Raw genomic sequence first — 16,686 nt, 5'->3', positions numbered from 1 at the left:
AAAGGAATGATATCTGCTGCACTTCTGTCTGGGGCAGCTGCCCCTGGAGCTCTCCCTCTGAAGCCGGACAATTCAGTTCCTCCCCTGTCTGAGCCTGGAGCGTTGTCAGCTGGTGCTCATGCACTGGAGCTCAGAGGGAGTCTGGTAGTGTGTGAGCCCGTGCACAGTCCCTAGAGGGTGCCTGGGACTCCAGCAGCCTTCTGTCTCACTCAGCCACAACTTCTGTTGGTTTTCACAGCCAGGTATTGTGGGGACCCCTCTTTCTGACACTGCTACTTCAGGCCGGGGAGCCTAGGGTGGGGTTGGGACCCCTTGAACCTCAGGGTGGACCTCTGTAGCTGAGATATCTCAGGGGACTGGATTCTTCCTCTTCTTTTTTAATGGTAGCAATATGGTTTACTAAGCTGTGCCTTAGTACAGGCGCTGGGACTTGCCCATGGTGCTCTTGATGTATAAAACCCAGACGTACTGCTAATTTTTTTTTGTTGTTTGTTTTGAGCAATGGCGCCAGGAAACTGACAGCAAAGTAGATGTTGTACACAAGCTTATCACCTGTCATCTTCACATGGCCAACAGCCAGAGCCAGTCACAGGCTCTTCTTTACCTGGAGGTACGTTGTGGATTTCACTTCATCGACTTTGGCCACCACGTCCTCACTATGGGTCGGTAAGGAAGGCAACTTGCCAGGCTTATCAGGCCTGGGCCCAGGATTCATGGAATCTGCTCCATCTGAGACTTTGAAGTAAAAAAGGCATCATACTTCTTGTCCAGCCTTGACTAGTTTCTTATTCCTGTTGAGTCCTCGGTTCCTCAGTGTCCACATGGGGAGTCCACAGCCTTGGTCTCATCACTGTGCTGCTGGCCCCCAGAACACAGATGGTGCTTGTGGCAGGAGTGGGTTCAAGTCGGATTTAACTGGATTAAGATGCATCTGTCCTTCTGAGGGTCAGAGTTCTTTAAGCTGGTCTGCAGCTCTCTAGTCTCAAAAAACTCGGGGCACTTGCACTGGTTCCCATGCAGGACTTCCTGCACTGCCTTGTAGAGGTGTCAAAGGGGACTTAATAATGCCCACGGTGCCTCCAACTACTGAAATCAGGAAAGAGCTCCCTCTTGATGCATAGCCAACACCTGTGGGTGTGGGACCAGCCCATTTCACATCTCCAGCCCTCCTACCAGTCTCGTGGCGCCTTCTTATTTATATTCTTAGTTATAGAAATATTCTTATAGAAATATTCTTAGTTATAGAAGTTCTATTAATATTTAGCTGGTCATCAAGTAGTTCACAAAGGTGGTTCTATTTAGTTTCAATTTTTAAAATTTTTTTCTATTGATAGAAAGAGAAAGAAGCATCAACTTGTTGTTCCACCTAGTTGTTCCATGATCATTTCTTGTGATCAATTAACAGGGGTCTGATATGTGACCTTGGTGTGACAGAATGACACTTTATCCACTGAGCCACCCAGATAGGGGCTGTTGAGTTATTAATTTTGATGTGGTTACGGGAAGAGGCAAACACAATGTTTACCTACTCTACATTTGGCTGCAAGTCCATGTTTTTTCTTTTTGCTCACTGGTATTTCCTAATTGTTCCACAATAAACCACTATAGCTTCTATAAAAAGAAAGTTTATTGTTGATCTAAAAAAATGAAGGCCTCAGTTTAGATGATTCTGTCTCTAAAACCCTCTGATCTCATTACAGTCTCAAATGCTGTTTTCTCTAGTTTCTTTTCTTCCTCTGGTTTCACAAGAGAATGATTTCCCAATGTGCTCACTGTAGGGACATTATGTTCCCGAGGTCTGGGGTGTAGTCTGCAGCCAGGTCTGGGCCACTTTAATAAGGGGCACATGAGGGGTGTGGGCCATGGGGCCCAGCCAGGCAACACTAAGTGAGGGAATTTTAAGTAGCCTGGGGTGAGACACGCAGAGGAAGAATGAGGTAGAGGAGTTTGGCAGAGGAAGTAAAGTTCTTCCCCCTTCTTGCTCTAGTTTTCCCTGAAAAGAAGAAAATTTACAGTAGTCCAAGGAACCATCAGGCAGGCTACTTCGGCCAGAATCATCTGTGAGAATGCTAACCCAGGAGGGGAGTCTCAGCATGGAATCCGCTCTCAGCCTCATGGGAAAGAGCTCCCGTTTCTAAGGACAGAAGGAGGGGGAAGAAGGGGCTCTGCAGGTGGTTCAGGCCTCAAGAGGTGGGCTGGTCTGTGTGTCCCTGCCCTGGAGCCTGAGGGGCATGGGACACAACACTCTCAGAATCTAGTGGGCAGGACTTTCACGCAGCCCCCAGGGCAGCACTCAGGGGCCAGGTCAGAAGAATCTTTGGTATCTGAACAGATGGAATAAATGCTATTTTGAAGTATAAAGAGAGCAGTTTATGATCCCGTTCCTTATTATTATCTTGGTATTAAAAAGAAACCAGCCACCCAAAATCTCTTCAGTTGAGACTGCTGTCCTAATCAACCATGTGTCCCTGCACCTTCTTTCTTGTAGCTGTGAGGCTGTCTATGCCAGGCTCAAGGACAAGCTGTCTCCGCGGCCCAGGGGGTGGACACCATCCTATGGCTGGCCCTTTCCAGGTGACTTCCTTTGTGAAGGCAGCCGACACCCTTTCCCTAAAGCACAGGCTGGGGGTGGGACTGTCCCGCTTGCCCTGTGACTGTGCCTGGGCTTCCTGGTCACCGTGGCCCTGCACCTGTGGGTGTGCTTTGTGATGTTCTGCACCTGACTCTGCCCCCACCTCTGCATCTTTTCCACTTCTCTTTCTGAACTCAGGAGCTGCTCTGATGACAGAAGTCCTTCAGGTTGTGATCCCTGTCTTCCAATTCCTGGCTCGGGGAGAGGCGGTCCCACCCGGGAAGCCCAGGGGAATGAGCTGTCCAGCAAATTCCATGACTGCTTCGCTGTGTGTGTTCAGGTTTTGGTCTCATCTGGGCAGGATCCTGTGGGGTGGAGGGTGGGGGCGGCTCAGAGAGGAGGATGCTGGGAGGAGACGGTGGCACAAGAGAGACGGGATGGACACTAGGGTCTTCTCTCCGGTTCTCATTCCCCATCGTGAAAAAACACCTTACCTTGAGCTGTCAGGAAGCTCTGGTACTCCTGCAGCAAGTACGGTGTGCCCCGGCCCCGGCCCCTGCCTGCCAGCTCCCACACACCGCGCCCCCCACCCCCGAGCCCTCGCAGCCAGCACAGGTCTGAAGACCCTCCCCTCAGCCACCTGCTACCCTGTGGTCTCCCTTCTGCAGCACGGACATGACACGCTGTGGGGACCTGAGTGCAGGGCCCCTTCCTGGTCCGTGTCAGTGACATAACTGACCTGGGGCCCAAGCACAGCAGACAGAGGTCAGTCCAGGCCCCTGTGGTTCTCACATCTTGGTTTTGTCCCCTCGCTTTTAGATCAGGAATCCGTTCCCACACACTTGCCTCTTGCTAGAACGTCCCCTCGCAGCTGAGGGGAAGCTACCTGAAACCCTGGAAGAGCTGGCTCAGACATGTCAACAGGCCAGGCCAGACCCAGGGTGGAGCCAGAACTGCCTTAGAAAGTTTGAGAAGGTGCAAGGCAGGAACAAGCATCCTTCACCCCACCCCCCACCCCCCAAGACGCTCCTGATATGAGGAACCTACAAGGGGCAGAACTTTTATTTTAAAATTAGTAAGATGATGGCTGGCAGGTTCTTTTCCTGTGTGGACTTGAGAATTCTGCATCTAAGATGAACCCACACTTGTCAGTCCTCAGGGAGCAGGGGTGGGAGGAAGCACACAGGCACTGTGCCCCTCTGTGCACCAGGAGGGCTCTCCCTGCCGGCCTGGGCAGAGCCTCACCAAGGGACAGTGCCTGTTCACATAAACAAATTACAGCAGGCCTAGTGTACATTTGCTCCCATTAGGAATCGCTTCAATAACGCACCTGGCATTCTAGCGCTACAGCTGGATAAAACCTCTAAACGACACCATTTGACTTCCTGGAGTCTTCAGGGACAGTTGTTACAAATCAACAAACAGATTCAGAATATATTTACATACATTTGTGGTGTTCAAGGCAACATAAACATAACTCATCGCCCACAGTGGAGGAAAACTCAGGTGGGCCCAGCTAAGTTGATCACAGGAGCAGTTCCTGAGAGGGGCTCAAGGTGCTCCGAGCCAGGTTCTCAGCCAAGGAGCCGCAGGAAGGGGATTTTCCGGGCGAGCTGCCTGAAAGACCAGCAAGCACTGGCTCCCTTGACTACCACCCCTTTTCTGAAGGAGGGAAGCGGGGCCTCCTGAGTGCTGGGCATGGGTGAGGCTTCACTCAGAGGTGGCTGTGGGGGAGGGCAGTGCCGTGGCCTGCTGCTCCCCAGCTGTGCCACTCACATGGTGCAGGCCATTCCATTCTTTCCACCTATTCTCTTATCCGTAAGATGGGCCTCATGAGTGTTTAGAGGCTTTCCCTGGCTGTAGGTGCCCCGAAGCCCCCACTTTGCCCTCATTTGGAAAATGTATTAACTATAGGTGAAATAAAAGGACTACATGCTACGCCCACTTGCTGTCCTCGAGTCCAGGAGAATGGTGGCTCACCTTTGCCTCTGACTGCTGCTCTTCTTGGGGTCCTAACAGCCAGGTGCCAGTGTGGTCTGGAGAGTTACCCCACCCCCAAATGACCACCACAGTAGGGCTTCTGGGCTGCATGTGTGGTCACGTGTCATAACTGGACAACAACAGTGGGACCACAGTGGCAGGATGATTTCCACAGATGTTTATTTCAAACCATGGAGGAAACATCGCATTGGTAACACACATCAATGTGTTGACAACACATTGGTAACACACATGGCCGCATGTACAGTTCAGTTGGAGGGAAGCACAGTGGGAAAGTGAGCAGAGTTTACAGTTATAACACTCGGCAGCATTTGAATGTAGAACTGGATACAGATATTTTAACACTGTAGGAAATTCTTGCCCTATCCCACCTGATCACATTCAGGAAGTCAATGTCAAACTGCTTGGTTTGCTTGGTGGTCTCAGTAACAGAAACCATGTTTGAGAAGTTTGTTACAACTTCAGGCTTATTGCATTTTCAGCCTGACCCCTTCGAGAATCTTACTTCAAAAAGAAAGAAGCCCTGGCCGGTTGGCTCAGTGGTAGAGTGTCGGCCTGGTGTACAGGAGTCCCGGGTTCGATTCCCGGCCAGGGCACATGGGAGAAGTGCCCATCTGCTTCTCTACCCCTCCCCCTCTCCTTTCTCTCTGTCTCTCTCTTCTCCTCCCACAGCCAAGGCTCCACTGGAGCAAAGTTGGCCTGGGGGCTGGGGATGGCTCCATGGCCCCTGCCTCAGGCTCTAGAATGGCTCTGGTCGCAACAGAGCAACGCCCCAGATGGGCAGAGAATCACCCCCTGGTGGGCATGCCGGGTGGATCCCGGTCGGGCACATGCGGGAGTCTGTCTGACTGCCTCCCCGTTTCCAACTTCAGAAAAACACACACAAAAAAAAAAGAAAAAAAAAGAAAAACACCCTAAAGTACCGTGCCCCTGCAGCCAGGGTCTGGCGAGGCCCAGACTGACGGGCCACAGACAGGAGCATCCGTGTCCCTGGTTATGAACATAGTGGTTGGCAGGCTCGACGTGGGGTAGCACCTTCCCTGTTGTCCAGTTCGTAAGTCTCTGTACTTTTCACAGATTTTCTTTTGCAGAATGACAGTACATTGAAAAAAAAAGTCATTTAAAAAGCAAGTCAAATGGCATAAAACACAAATATGCATGAGTGCAATGGCTACCAGTGACACAAGTATTTGATCCATACGTCATATTGGTGTATGCTACATAGGCTGTCATCCATTTAGATGGGGGAAAAAGTGCATATTAGTGAAAACCTTTTAAACCTTGTCCCCTTCTTGTGTTCTAGTTCTCCTCCTCAGGCTTCCCAGAGAACCAAGGGAAAACAGAGGGGAGAATCATGAATATCGAGGTAAGATTCTAAACTTAACCTTTTCAATGAACCTGTAATTCCCTGACACTTTCTCTCCCAAGAGAGTCAGTTACACTTTTGACTTACAGAGGTGAACATTTTAAGTTATCTGTTTTTAATGAGATGGTACTATGACCGACTAACTTCCACCTTTGCCAAACTAGAGTACAAACATGCAGAAAGCAACATTCCTGCTATGACAAAAGACAAAGATGTTACAATGTGCTCCCCTTTATCTGACTCGAGTCAGCCACTTGTGGTCAGACCCTGGTAATGGTTTAGGTCAGTCTGGTAATAACCAATATTCACGGGATCACAGGATTGTGGGACTAGAAGGGATCCTAAGAACAATCATCGAATTCAACCCTTTACTCCAGGTTTCAGTCCCCATCCCCCTCCACTAACAAGGGGCCTTCTGCGGTCTGCTCAAACACCCCCTGCACGAACACAAAGGGGGGATCCCACCCCAATAGGGGACAGATCTGATTTTCAGACATTCCTTTGGTGTGTTAGGCCCCAACAGGCATCTCAGTGGGAATGATAACATTTAAAGACAAAAATACTGTATTTCCCCATATATAAGACATACCTTAATTTTGGGGCCTGAAATGAAAAAAAAAAAGTATTACATAAAGTTATTGAACTCAAGTTTTATTCATCATATCATTCATACAACTTCTCATCACTGTCAAAACTCCCATCCATTAGCTTGTCCTTCTCTGTATCTGATGATGAATCACTGTCTTCATATATTGCCTCATCCTCAGTTCCATCTATGGCATTTGAAATGCCACATTGTCTTGACAATGATCTCAATCTTGATATTATCCCAGGATCTTTTCACCCAGGTACAAACTTCTCCTATAGTTGGTTTCTTCACTCTTCCTGCTGGTGTTAAATTGTCCCCAGAAGACTTCATCCATTGGTTCCATTCGTCTTTCATGGCAGCTTTGAAGGGTTTGTTAATGCTGACATCAAGTGGTTGGAGCTAGGATGTCAAGCCTCCAGGTATGACGGCAAGTTTTGTTTTTTGCTCTGCAGCAATCTTCTTTGTGTTTTTTTGTTATGTGTGCCCTGAACTGATCAAGCACCAATAGGGCAGGTTTGTCTAAGAACCCACCTGGTCTCCTTCTCCAAACTTTCTCAAACCAGATCTTCATCCCATCCTGACCCATCCAATCCTTGTCATGAATGTGGACAATCACTCCTTGAAGAATGTCTTCTTTTGGCATTGTTTTGTGTTTGAAAATCAGCATAGGAGGCAACTTGGTTTCATCAGCACAAGCTATAACAAGTGTATAATGGCTCTTTTCATGTCTGCTTGTCTTCACAGTTACAGTTTTCACCCCTTTCTTATCAAGAGTTGTTATTTGGGACATCAAATCGAAGGGGGGCTTCGTACATATTTGCAATCAGTCTCAACTCAAACTGATGTGTCTTCCTACATTGAATGACAAGATGATGAAAATCAAGGACCTTCTGCTCATAGCTTTCAGGCATCTTTTGGGCAAGTCTGGTGTTAGTCCATTTCATCAGCAATTCTTCTTGCCTTATGCTGAACCATCTTTGAGGACACAGGAATTCCAATTGCCCTTTGCTCTTCAATCCGTATCTTCAATTCCCTCTCTAAATCAGGCCATTTTGCTGACTTGCCTCTCATGGTCTTCTTCTGCTGTGGTGTTTTCAATAGGGTTTCTTCTTCCTGTAGCCAGTCTCGGATTGATTTCCCAGTTGGAGGAGGACCAATCTTATGTTCAGCAGCACGATTTCCATTCACTTTTGTAAACTGGATCACTTTTAACTTGAATTCAGCACTGTACAAAAATCTTTTCTGAGCCATTTCCGGGCAGAACGTGCCAAAACATAACCTTACCGTAAATACCAGCAACAAGTGTGAAACAATGAGCGCAAAGACAACAGGCATGGAAAAAGCAGAAAATGCAGGTAAAAAAAACTACAACCACTGTATAAGATGCACCCAGTTTTCAGACCCCAAATTTTTCGATAAAGGGTGCGTCTTACACATGGGGAAATACGGTATGAACTAAAACCCCTCCATTTATAGGTATATAGTACCTGGTTGTAAGGTTGAGCTAAAGCTTAAATATGAACATTTGTTTGGAATTAACCCTTTGAGTAGTGAGTTTTTTTCATGCTTGCTGACCCCTGGGAGTGAATTTTTTCTTCAAAAAATGAAATTAGTTCCAGTTCCAGTTTTATTAACTTAAAATCATGTTTGTTTGATAACCAATTTATGGAAACAAGAAGAACATATATGGCCTCTTTTTAATGTTGCCTTACACATTTTTAAAGTAAGTTGATCATTCTCTCGATGGTAAGAAGGCACGAGGACATACATGAACATTCGTACTACTCAAAGGGTTATGAACGTGATACTTGGGCATTGAAAGAAAATGGCTGAAATAGCAGGGACTCAAGAGTGCCAGGCCCCATGGTGAGGGGCTGGGTGTGCCCTGGGCTTGGCAGAGCCAGGCCTCTGTGGCAGCGACTGCTGAAGCCTCTTTTATTGTCACTGAATTGAGAAAAATGTTCCCTTCCACTGGGAGAGGGCCACTGTGATGAGGATTTATCATGTTTGCCACACTGCACTGAAATGACCCATTACTTGCAAGAACAATGTAAGGCTGTGAGGAAAACAGAAGGCAGCAGCTGCCTGCGTAAAGCACAGCTCTGCTCTTAGCTTAATGCCAGTGGTCTAGAACAATCTCCTGCCACAGGTCGGGGGGAGAAGCAAAGCCCAGCCCACCTGTGTAAGTATGCAGTTAGTATGTATGGGAAGTTCTTCCAGGACAAGGTCAGCATGCGTGGGCTCCAGGTCCGTCCACCTCACCGCCTCCACTGGGGGCTGCACCCAGGACTTCAGAAATTAGTCACCACAGGCCATTGAGAAAAAAATTCTAAGCTTTCCCAAAGAAAATGATACCTTGACTAAAACTGATGAGCTGCTAAATAAACAAACCCCTCATGGCCAACCATGTGCTGTCTCCCTCTCTGTAGTCAGGAGCATCTGCGTCTCAAAGTTGCAAGTGCTCCGGCTTCAGGACCACAGCTGAGCGCCTGCTCTTCCCCAGCAACTCCCACTGCCTGTGTCCCGTGCAGTGAGCTGATGCCAGGCTTGGGCCTTTGTTCAGGCTGTCTCTGCAGCCTGGAGAGCTATTCTTCACTCAGCTCACCCCTAACACTCAGCTCAGAGGTCCCTTCCTCAGCAGGTCCACTGGCCCCACCTGCTGGGGGGGGCATGCGCAGTATCACTGAATTTATCATACTGTACAGGAACAACCCACCTATACATCTGTGCGGCCTCTGCCCAGGCCTAGCTCAGCCTGGCAAATCGACACGTGGACAGTTGAACTCACTAGAATCTCAATGATCATCTAGATCAGTGGTCCCCAACCTTTTTTGGGCCACGGACCGGTTTAATGTCAGAAAATATTTTCATGGACTGGCCTTTAGGGTGGGACGGATAAATGTATCACGTGACCGAGACAAGCGTCAAGAGTGAGTCTTAGACGGATGTAACAGAGGGAATCTGGTCATTTTAAAAAAATAAAACATCGTTCAGACTTAAATATAAATAAAACGGATATAATGTAAGTTATTTATTCTTTCTCTGCAGACCGGTATTGGTCCGTGGCTTGGGGTTTGGGGACCACGGATCTAGATGACTGAGTGTTAGAATGAAACTTAATTTCTGTATTTTTCAATCAATGTGCAGATATCCATGCTTTCACATCAGGAAAATTATTTTTAAAGAGAAAAGGAATGTTTTGTTAAACTGTTTTCTTTTACTTTAAAATATAAATCTTAGTGAACGAGATCTTTGTATACAATTAAACTACTATAAAAAAGGCAAAACCAAAAAAATCTCATTTAATATTTATATCCAGTAACTTTGATACATGGGTTAGAGCTATCTCTGCTTTAAAGTAAAAATTCAAGCCTTAAAGTAAAAATAATTTATGCTTTTAAAAACTGAATCTGCAAACATGAGAAGGTGATGTTCCACAGGAAGGGCCCGCCTGCAGCCGCCCTCAGACAGAGAGGGGAGGGCGGGGTCTCCGCCTCGCTACTGCCGCGGGTCTCGGAGAAGTGCTGTAGGAAGGGCTCTAGGCCTATGAGGATCTGCAGTCATTGTCCCACCCACTCATAACCACAGGGCTGGGGGCAAAAGAGGCGTCCCATGTGCCCACGATGAGGGACAAACCTGGTCCTGAGCGGCGCTGGAAGTTACTCCTCTCTCTCATGCCATTACCAGGTAATGTTTAGGAATAATTGTTCTTGAAAATTCTTTTAGACTCTCTTGTTTACACCTCAGCTATTCTAACTGCCTGGTAGACTAAAGTGTTTTGTGCTTGAAACATTCTAGATCTCTGAAGATCTCTTCCAGCTTCATGATATTATGAGTCTTTGAATAATCCAAACAATCAGGTGACAAATGACCTCCTCTAAAAAGGCACACAACTCCAAGTACTTATGCAGAACCACTTAGAGACATACCCAGGCAGGTAAAGGTTCCAGTAACGTCGTATCTTTGGAGAAACTGAGGGCACACATGGGTTTTAGCTGACCAAAGAAAGAACCACCATGTGCAGGATGGGCAGTCCTGCCACGTCCCCAGCACGGCCGAGGTAGGCATCACTTGCCAGAGCTGCTGTGTGGTGAAGAAACAGCAAAAACGTATGTAAAGTGCAAATTCAACGGGTGAGACAGGGATTGTGACAGCGAACCTAGACAGGAGGAAGCCAAGTGCTTGAGCCAGCTTCCTCTCCTCGTGAAGGAGGCCTCTGTCTCCATAAAATGCTTAGAAGACACCCAACACCAGCACATATATCTCTGAGTTACAAAAATGGTGGAGATTCAACGGAAAACTCAAGAATTCACAATATTACAGAGACACACGATTGGTTTACTAAGTGCTTCTCACCAAAACGAAGCACCCATTCACATGAGAGAAGTGAAAGGGGACAGAGCAATAGGTACCTTGACATCTCTGTGGTTTGTGACTGTGACCCTCAATCACCAACCAAGTGTCAAGTGGTTTCCAAGAGTGGCTCTGTGACTGGGGTACAGCCGGGCTGGTAGGGAGATGACTGCCTGAAGGGTAGGTCACATAAAGAGCCACCATGCCATACCTCTGTGGTCCAACAGGGGCAATCCGCTTCCCAGATGGGCTATGAGCTCATCTAGTGCTGACTCAGACCCAGGCCAGGCCTCTTTGGGCGCCTGACTGCTGCCTCTTACCCACTGTCTTCTTCTCTGCTGAGAGAAGGCATGTTCCAGAGTTCAGAGGGGCAAACAGTCATCCATTTCTGTCGCTCCTTCCCAACATCACTATTTTGTACAACTTAGTAATGGCTGCAGTTCTAGTAATAAATTACAAAACAGATACACAAATATTTTAAATTTAATTCCCTTTTTAAAGCTCTCTCACAGAGCAATCATGCAAAAAAGACTCAGATGAACTTTAACAGCCTGATGGCAAGCCTGGGTAGAGTGGAAGGGGCCAGTGAAGGGAACCAGTAATCGCTTCTGAGCACACGCACACACGCATACTTAGAGTGCGGTCCTATGGGCTGGTCTGGGCTCATGGTGCAGGTGATGACTGTCACATGCTGTGGCTGCTGGGGACCGGCCGCCGGTCCTGCTCGCCAGGGCTGCAGCAGCAGAATCATCTCTGGAAGCTCCATCCCCAGGAAGCACACGAGGTCAGTGTTAGTGGTGGTACCCAAGTGTGGCTGGTAGTAGATACTTCTCTTGGTTAGAAAGAAAAGTAATTAATGATCATGAGGGAAAAAACTGCTTTCTAAAAAAAAAATAAGGGATAATTTAAAGTACCACCATCAAAAAAACCCTGTCAAATCAGATGTGAACAAGACAATGTGGAGGCAGGGCCTGGATAGAATAGGCGAGTTAACTGGTCTCTTTTCCTGCACGGTTTTCCTCACCCTGGTAATCCCCAAGAGACTCAGTGATCTCCACAAGGCCCGACAGTGCGGGCTGACCGAGGTCGCACAGGGAAAGTGCTCAGAACGGGTGGGTGCAGAGCACATGCTTGCCACAGTGAAGTTCTATTGTTATCGGTTACAGTAAGATTTTAAAAAGGGTGTCAACACCCCAAGTTGAGTCAGTACACATAAGAACACTTCGCTTTATCAAATTGATTGAATTCCCTTAATATTAGAGATCTTCAGGTCTATTTTCTAAAGCCCTTTTTCACATTCCCAACAGGAACACATCATGAGCTGTAGGATTCAGTACCTTTTAGTCTCAGATCATACAGTTTTGGTATAGAAGTATGCAAACTGTTCCGGTTTTAAAGGGGAAAGGAAATAGACAGTGAGGAAGAGCACAGGATAGTCTCACAATACTGAACACGTGCAGGCCCAGAGGCGAAGTCAGACAGAAAAGCACATGTTAAAGACACTTTTTTTAAGGACATAGAATTTTGTTATTTTTAACATGAGGCTCGGTCAATAAAATTAAAACATGAAAGGCTCAGAAGGCTCCAACTCAATTAGAAATAATCCAGGCACTGATAGTTGGAGCTCTGAGTTATAACAATCTACGTCCGGGATGAGCACGGTTGGGAACAGTGTTCTCGGGCCGGGAAGACAGAGGAAACAGAGGCAGAAACGCTGGTGCAATTCTGCTTGATAAGCGCATGAGTGAGTCAGATAGTACACCTCGTTCCTCAGGCGATTCAAGTCGGTGGTAGATACACATGAATGGTTTCCCAGATCTCTCACCTGGAGCGGAGTTCTATGAGAGCGGAAACACTGCGAATGAACAGTGTGAACACACACACGCTGCTGGAAAGCAGGTGAAGCTGAGGGCGGCTATATACACAGAGGAGAAAACAATGCTGACCACCTGACCCGGCCCAAGTGCAGAAACATGGACACTGCTCCACGATGACCAAAAATACCCAGAAGAGACAACTGCCACACCTCCAACACACAGAGCAACTAAGACGAAGTGTCAAAAAGTTAAAATTAAACAGCCCACACAGAGTTTTCAGGATACTGAAACAATGCAGCACAGCCACAGCCGGACTGTATAAACCATTTGTTAAAAAAATATCTTCCTCTATATTGTATGAACAGGATGACAGTGTCCCCTCCAGGTGCTCATCCACGAGCTTCCCACCGGGTGCGCAGGTGGTACGCAGACCCGGCTAGTCTCTGTCGTTCACCCGTCTTCTGTGTCTGCTGTACAGCTCCAGTCATGATTTGGATTAGGACTATCATTTCTTGAGTAAACACTATCTTTCTGATGCCTGGGAGTGTCATCAAGATACTACTGGGGTCATATCCCACAACTGTAAAAAGAAAAAGAAGATATATAATAAACTAAAATTAAGTTACGTTGAGGATAACCAGTCCTTATAGTTAAATTCAAACGAATTTTAAATTTAACAAGAAACTAAATATTATACTAAATGATTCTGAAATCTTTAAAATAGCATTTTCTATCAAAAAGTATAACATAAACCTCAAAAACATGACAATGGCAGCTGGAAAGTGTAATCCAGTTAATGGAGAATATAAGCAGACTAGAGTCACTTAGGGCGGAAGGGAACTCGGAAACATTAGGTAGCAAATCGAGATCAGGGATATGCGGTATCCTTTCCACACCTTGACTCGTTTAGTCTTCCAAACGGTTCTACAAGTGTCTCGTCTTCAAAAATACAGAAGCTGAGGCTCCCAGAGTTTAAAGTTGCTCAAAGTCACAGAGACCTGGAAGCTTCCAAAGGGAGTTATTTTAACCACCGTATCCTGCCGTTGCCTCTTCGAATGGACCAGAATGGGCCTGGGAGGCAGAGCTCAGTGCGCTGGGTGCACCTGCGCTGTGCCTCTGCAGTTCTCAGAAAATGCAGCAGGTGTGGCCCCGTCTGTCCTGGGCCTCTGCTGTGGCAGAGTCCTCGTGGTCGGCCAGTCTGCAGAGGCACTGGAGAGCTGCCTGTGGATGAACCGATCTCACTGGGAAAAGACCTTGTTTATGACTTGTTGGCTTATTCACGTCCCAGCACTCCTTCAATGCTCATCACAAACCCTCCTCCTTCCTGAGGCCACACCCAGCAGCACCGCCTCCCTCTACGGGACCCTTAACATAATTCTTGTCTGCATCACTTCTCTGCCCACCGCATGGGTGACCTATTACTATCTTTTTAAGAGTATGTCCCCCATGGACTAGCTGTTCCTTGCATGTCTTAGCTTGGTGCGTACAGCCAGTGCCTCGCACGGCCTCTTGTGTAATAGGTTCTCAGAAATGCTCACAGCCATGGTAGCCCCTGAGCAGGTTTCCCACAGCCTGGGTGCTCCTGTGTCCTCACACAGGGCCAAAGACGGAAGGTCCTACAGGCATCATCCTACCTTAATAATCTTGTCAGTCCCTGAAGTCAGTAACCAGCCCCTGGTAGCGTCGAAATGCACGTGCACAATGTTATGTTTACTGTCATGGAAGGTGGCCGTGGGCGCACGTCTGGGGAAAGCAAAGAAAGTTTACAAGAGTAAAAAGTCATGACACAGGAATAGAGGATATCTAGGTTAACATTAAACTCGAATTTTTTGCCAAATGTCTAGAACTGCTTCACTGTTAGCAATGCTGCTCAGACCTACCTTTCTTCCCTAGTGACCTGCTATGATTTCTTTTTTAAGGATTCTTATATTCTTCAAAATGGGAAACATGATTAAATTTTTTAAAAATCCCCTATTTGTTGTACTGACAGAGTTTATGAAAACCTGTTTTTGACAATTTATTAAAACAAACAAACAAACAAACACAAAATATCACAGTGCTTCGGCTAAGTTTGATCTCAAAAGGACTTGCTGGCAAAATAGTCTACCAAACACTGTTATCTATCTGTTTTATACTTTTAAATCTACGCATATTTTTTAGTAAGAAGGACTGTCAACTGCCCAGGTGCTCTGACGGCAATGCAGATACCGCCGCAGAGAAGAGGCAGAAGAAACCGTGGCGTGGGGCAGGGGCAGAGACGCGCTACAGGACGCAGTGTCCTCTAATCATGTTCCAGGGCTCCCACACCTCTGCAGCAGGCTCTCTGAATATATGTTTTCTTTCTTTTCTTCCTTCCTTCCTTTCTTTCCTCCCTCTCTCCCCTTTCCCTCCCTCCCTCATTTCCTTTCTTCTTCCCTCCCACCCTCCCCTCCCCTCCCTCCCTCCTTTCCTCCCTCCCTCCCCCCTCCCTCCTTCCTTCCATCCATCTATAGCTAAATCTGAGGAATAGAGCTCAGCATACTTTTAAAAATGATGACTTTAAAATATTTACAATGAAAGAATAGGTTTAATTTGCAGTCCCAAAGACCCTCTGAATCTGTGTCTCTCTCTATAAAATGAAGAATTAAACGAGAGTAACTCTAAGAACATAGGCAGCTCTCTAATTTAATAAGAACTCACATTAATTTCATTATGTATATTGAGTGAAAATAATCAGTGAACAAAAATATTTATGGAGGGGATTTTAGTTTATATTTATTATGTATAAATAAAAATGAAAACACATCAGTTAGGATTATCTGTAAAGAATACTTTGTTTTATTAATTGGCCAAGAATTCCCTTTAAACGATAATTTACTCTGCTTCATTTATTATTATTATTATTATTATTTTATTGAGAGATGGGGAGACAGAGAGACAGATTCCCACATGCGCCCTGACCAGGATCCACCTGGCAAGCTCCCTACGGGGAGATGCTCTGCCCATCTGGGACGCTGCTCTGTGACTTGGCAACCAAACTATTTCAGGACCTGAGGTGAGGCCATGGAGCCATCTTTAGCACCCAGGGTCAACTTGCTAGAACCATTCAAGCCATGACTGTGGGAGAGGACTAGAGAGAGAGAGAGACTGCAGGGGGAAGAGTGGAGAAGCAAACGGGCACTTCTCCTGTGTGCCCTGACTGGGAATTGAACATCCACATGTTAGGCTGACACTCTACCACTGAGCCAACCCACCAGGGCTGTTCATTTTATTATTTTTAATTTTAATATATATATTTTTTTACTCTGGTGCCTTTTAAATGTTTCTATTTACATGCAGCTTTTAAGACACCCACCTAGTCCTCAGATGACCTATACATGGTGCTGAAGGTGAGGGAGGGAGGCAGAATTAGGCAGCCATTCTCCTATGAGATCCTGCTGTATTTCACTAACAGGGAAACTTGTTTACATGTGGGACAGCTTTTAATTAGCGGACACTGAAGAGACAGCATGGATTTGTTCTACCTACTAAGCACACTGAGATGCAGTAACCTAAGGTCCTGGGTTTCTGGGTAAGACTGACCAGCAACTGGGAGTATTTGTTTCTCAGGTGAAGTGACTTAGCTCTTCTTGGAAAATGAACCCCCTGGAGCCTGGGGGCTGATTCGGCTCCTGCGAAAGACACCAGCATTGGCTGGGCAGTGACCGTGGCTCCTGAACTCCTGGGCACTTCTCAAGGAAATGAGTACAGGAAAGCTCTGCTGGAAGAACATTTGTTTGCAATGCACATACCCCTGGAGCTGAGAGCACAGGCATGCATTTTCTGTGTGTACTCTCTCCTCTCCTACCCCACAAGAGAACACAGTCTCTTGGTGGAAAGGAGGGCTTTGCCTGCTTGTCATGATCTATATTCTAAACCAGCAAGAACTAGGGCACAAATAGTCATGGCTGTGGTGCTGGGTGCAGCTCTCAGACCACATTCTCTCAACCTTGACAATCTGAAGACTGCT

At 46.8% G+C, this 16,686-nt stretch overlaps 1 protein-coding gene and 1 pseudogene across 1 annotated transcript in view; both read right to left on the bottom strand.

The window, feature by feature from the left end:
- Positions 1-411: 411 nt before the first annotated feature.
- Positions 412-5,012, bottom strand: LOC136404215 (large ribosomal subunit protein uL1 pseudogene; annotated as a pseudogene).
- Positions 5,013-12,426: 7,414 nt separating this feature from the next.
- Positions 12,427-16,686, bottom strand: part of WDFY2 (WD repeat and FYVE domain containing 2) — a 196,752-nt gene continuing 192,492 nt past the window's right edge. Inside the window, exons 11-12 of the mRNA XM_066380938.1 lie at positions 14,333-14,441; positions 12,427-13,278 (exon numbers count right to left, since the gene is read on the bottom strand). Coding sequence (XP_066237035.1) covers positions 13,249-13,278; positions 14,333-14,441 — 139 coding nt within the window. The 3' untranslated portion in view covers positions 12,427-13,248. The remainder of the gene's footprint in view (positions 13,279-14,332; positions 14,442-16,686) is intronic.

Source organism: Saccopteryx leptura, chromosome 4 (genome assembly GCF_036850995.1).
Source record: "Saccopteryx leptura isolate mSacLep1 chromosome 4, mSacLep1_pri_phased_curated, whole genome shotgun sequence".
NCBI lineage: Eukaryota > Metazoa > Chordata > Mammalia > Chiroptera > Emballonuridae > Saccopteryx > Saccopteryx leptura.
Note: the sequence above shows the minus strand (reverse complement) of the source record. Positions and strands in the feature narration are given on the sequence as shown.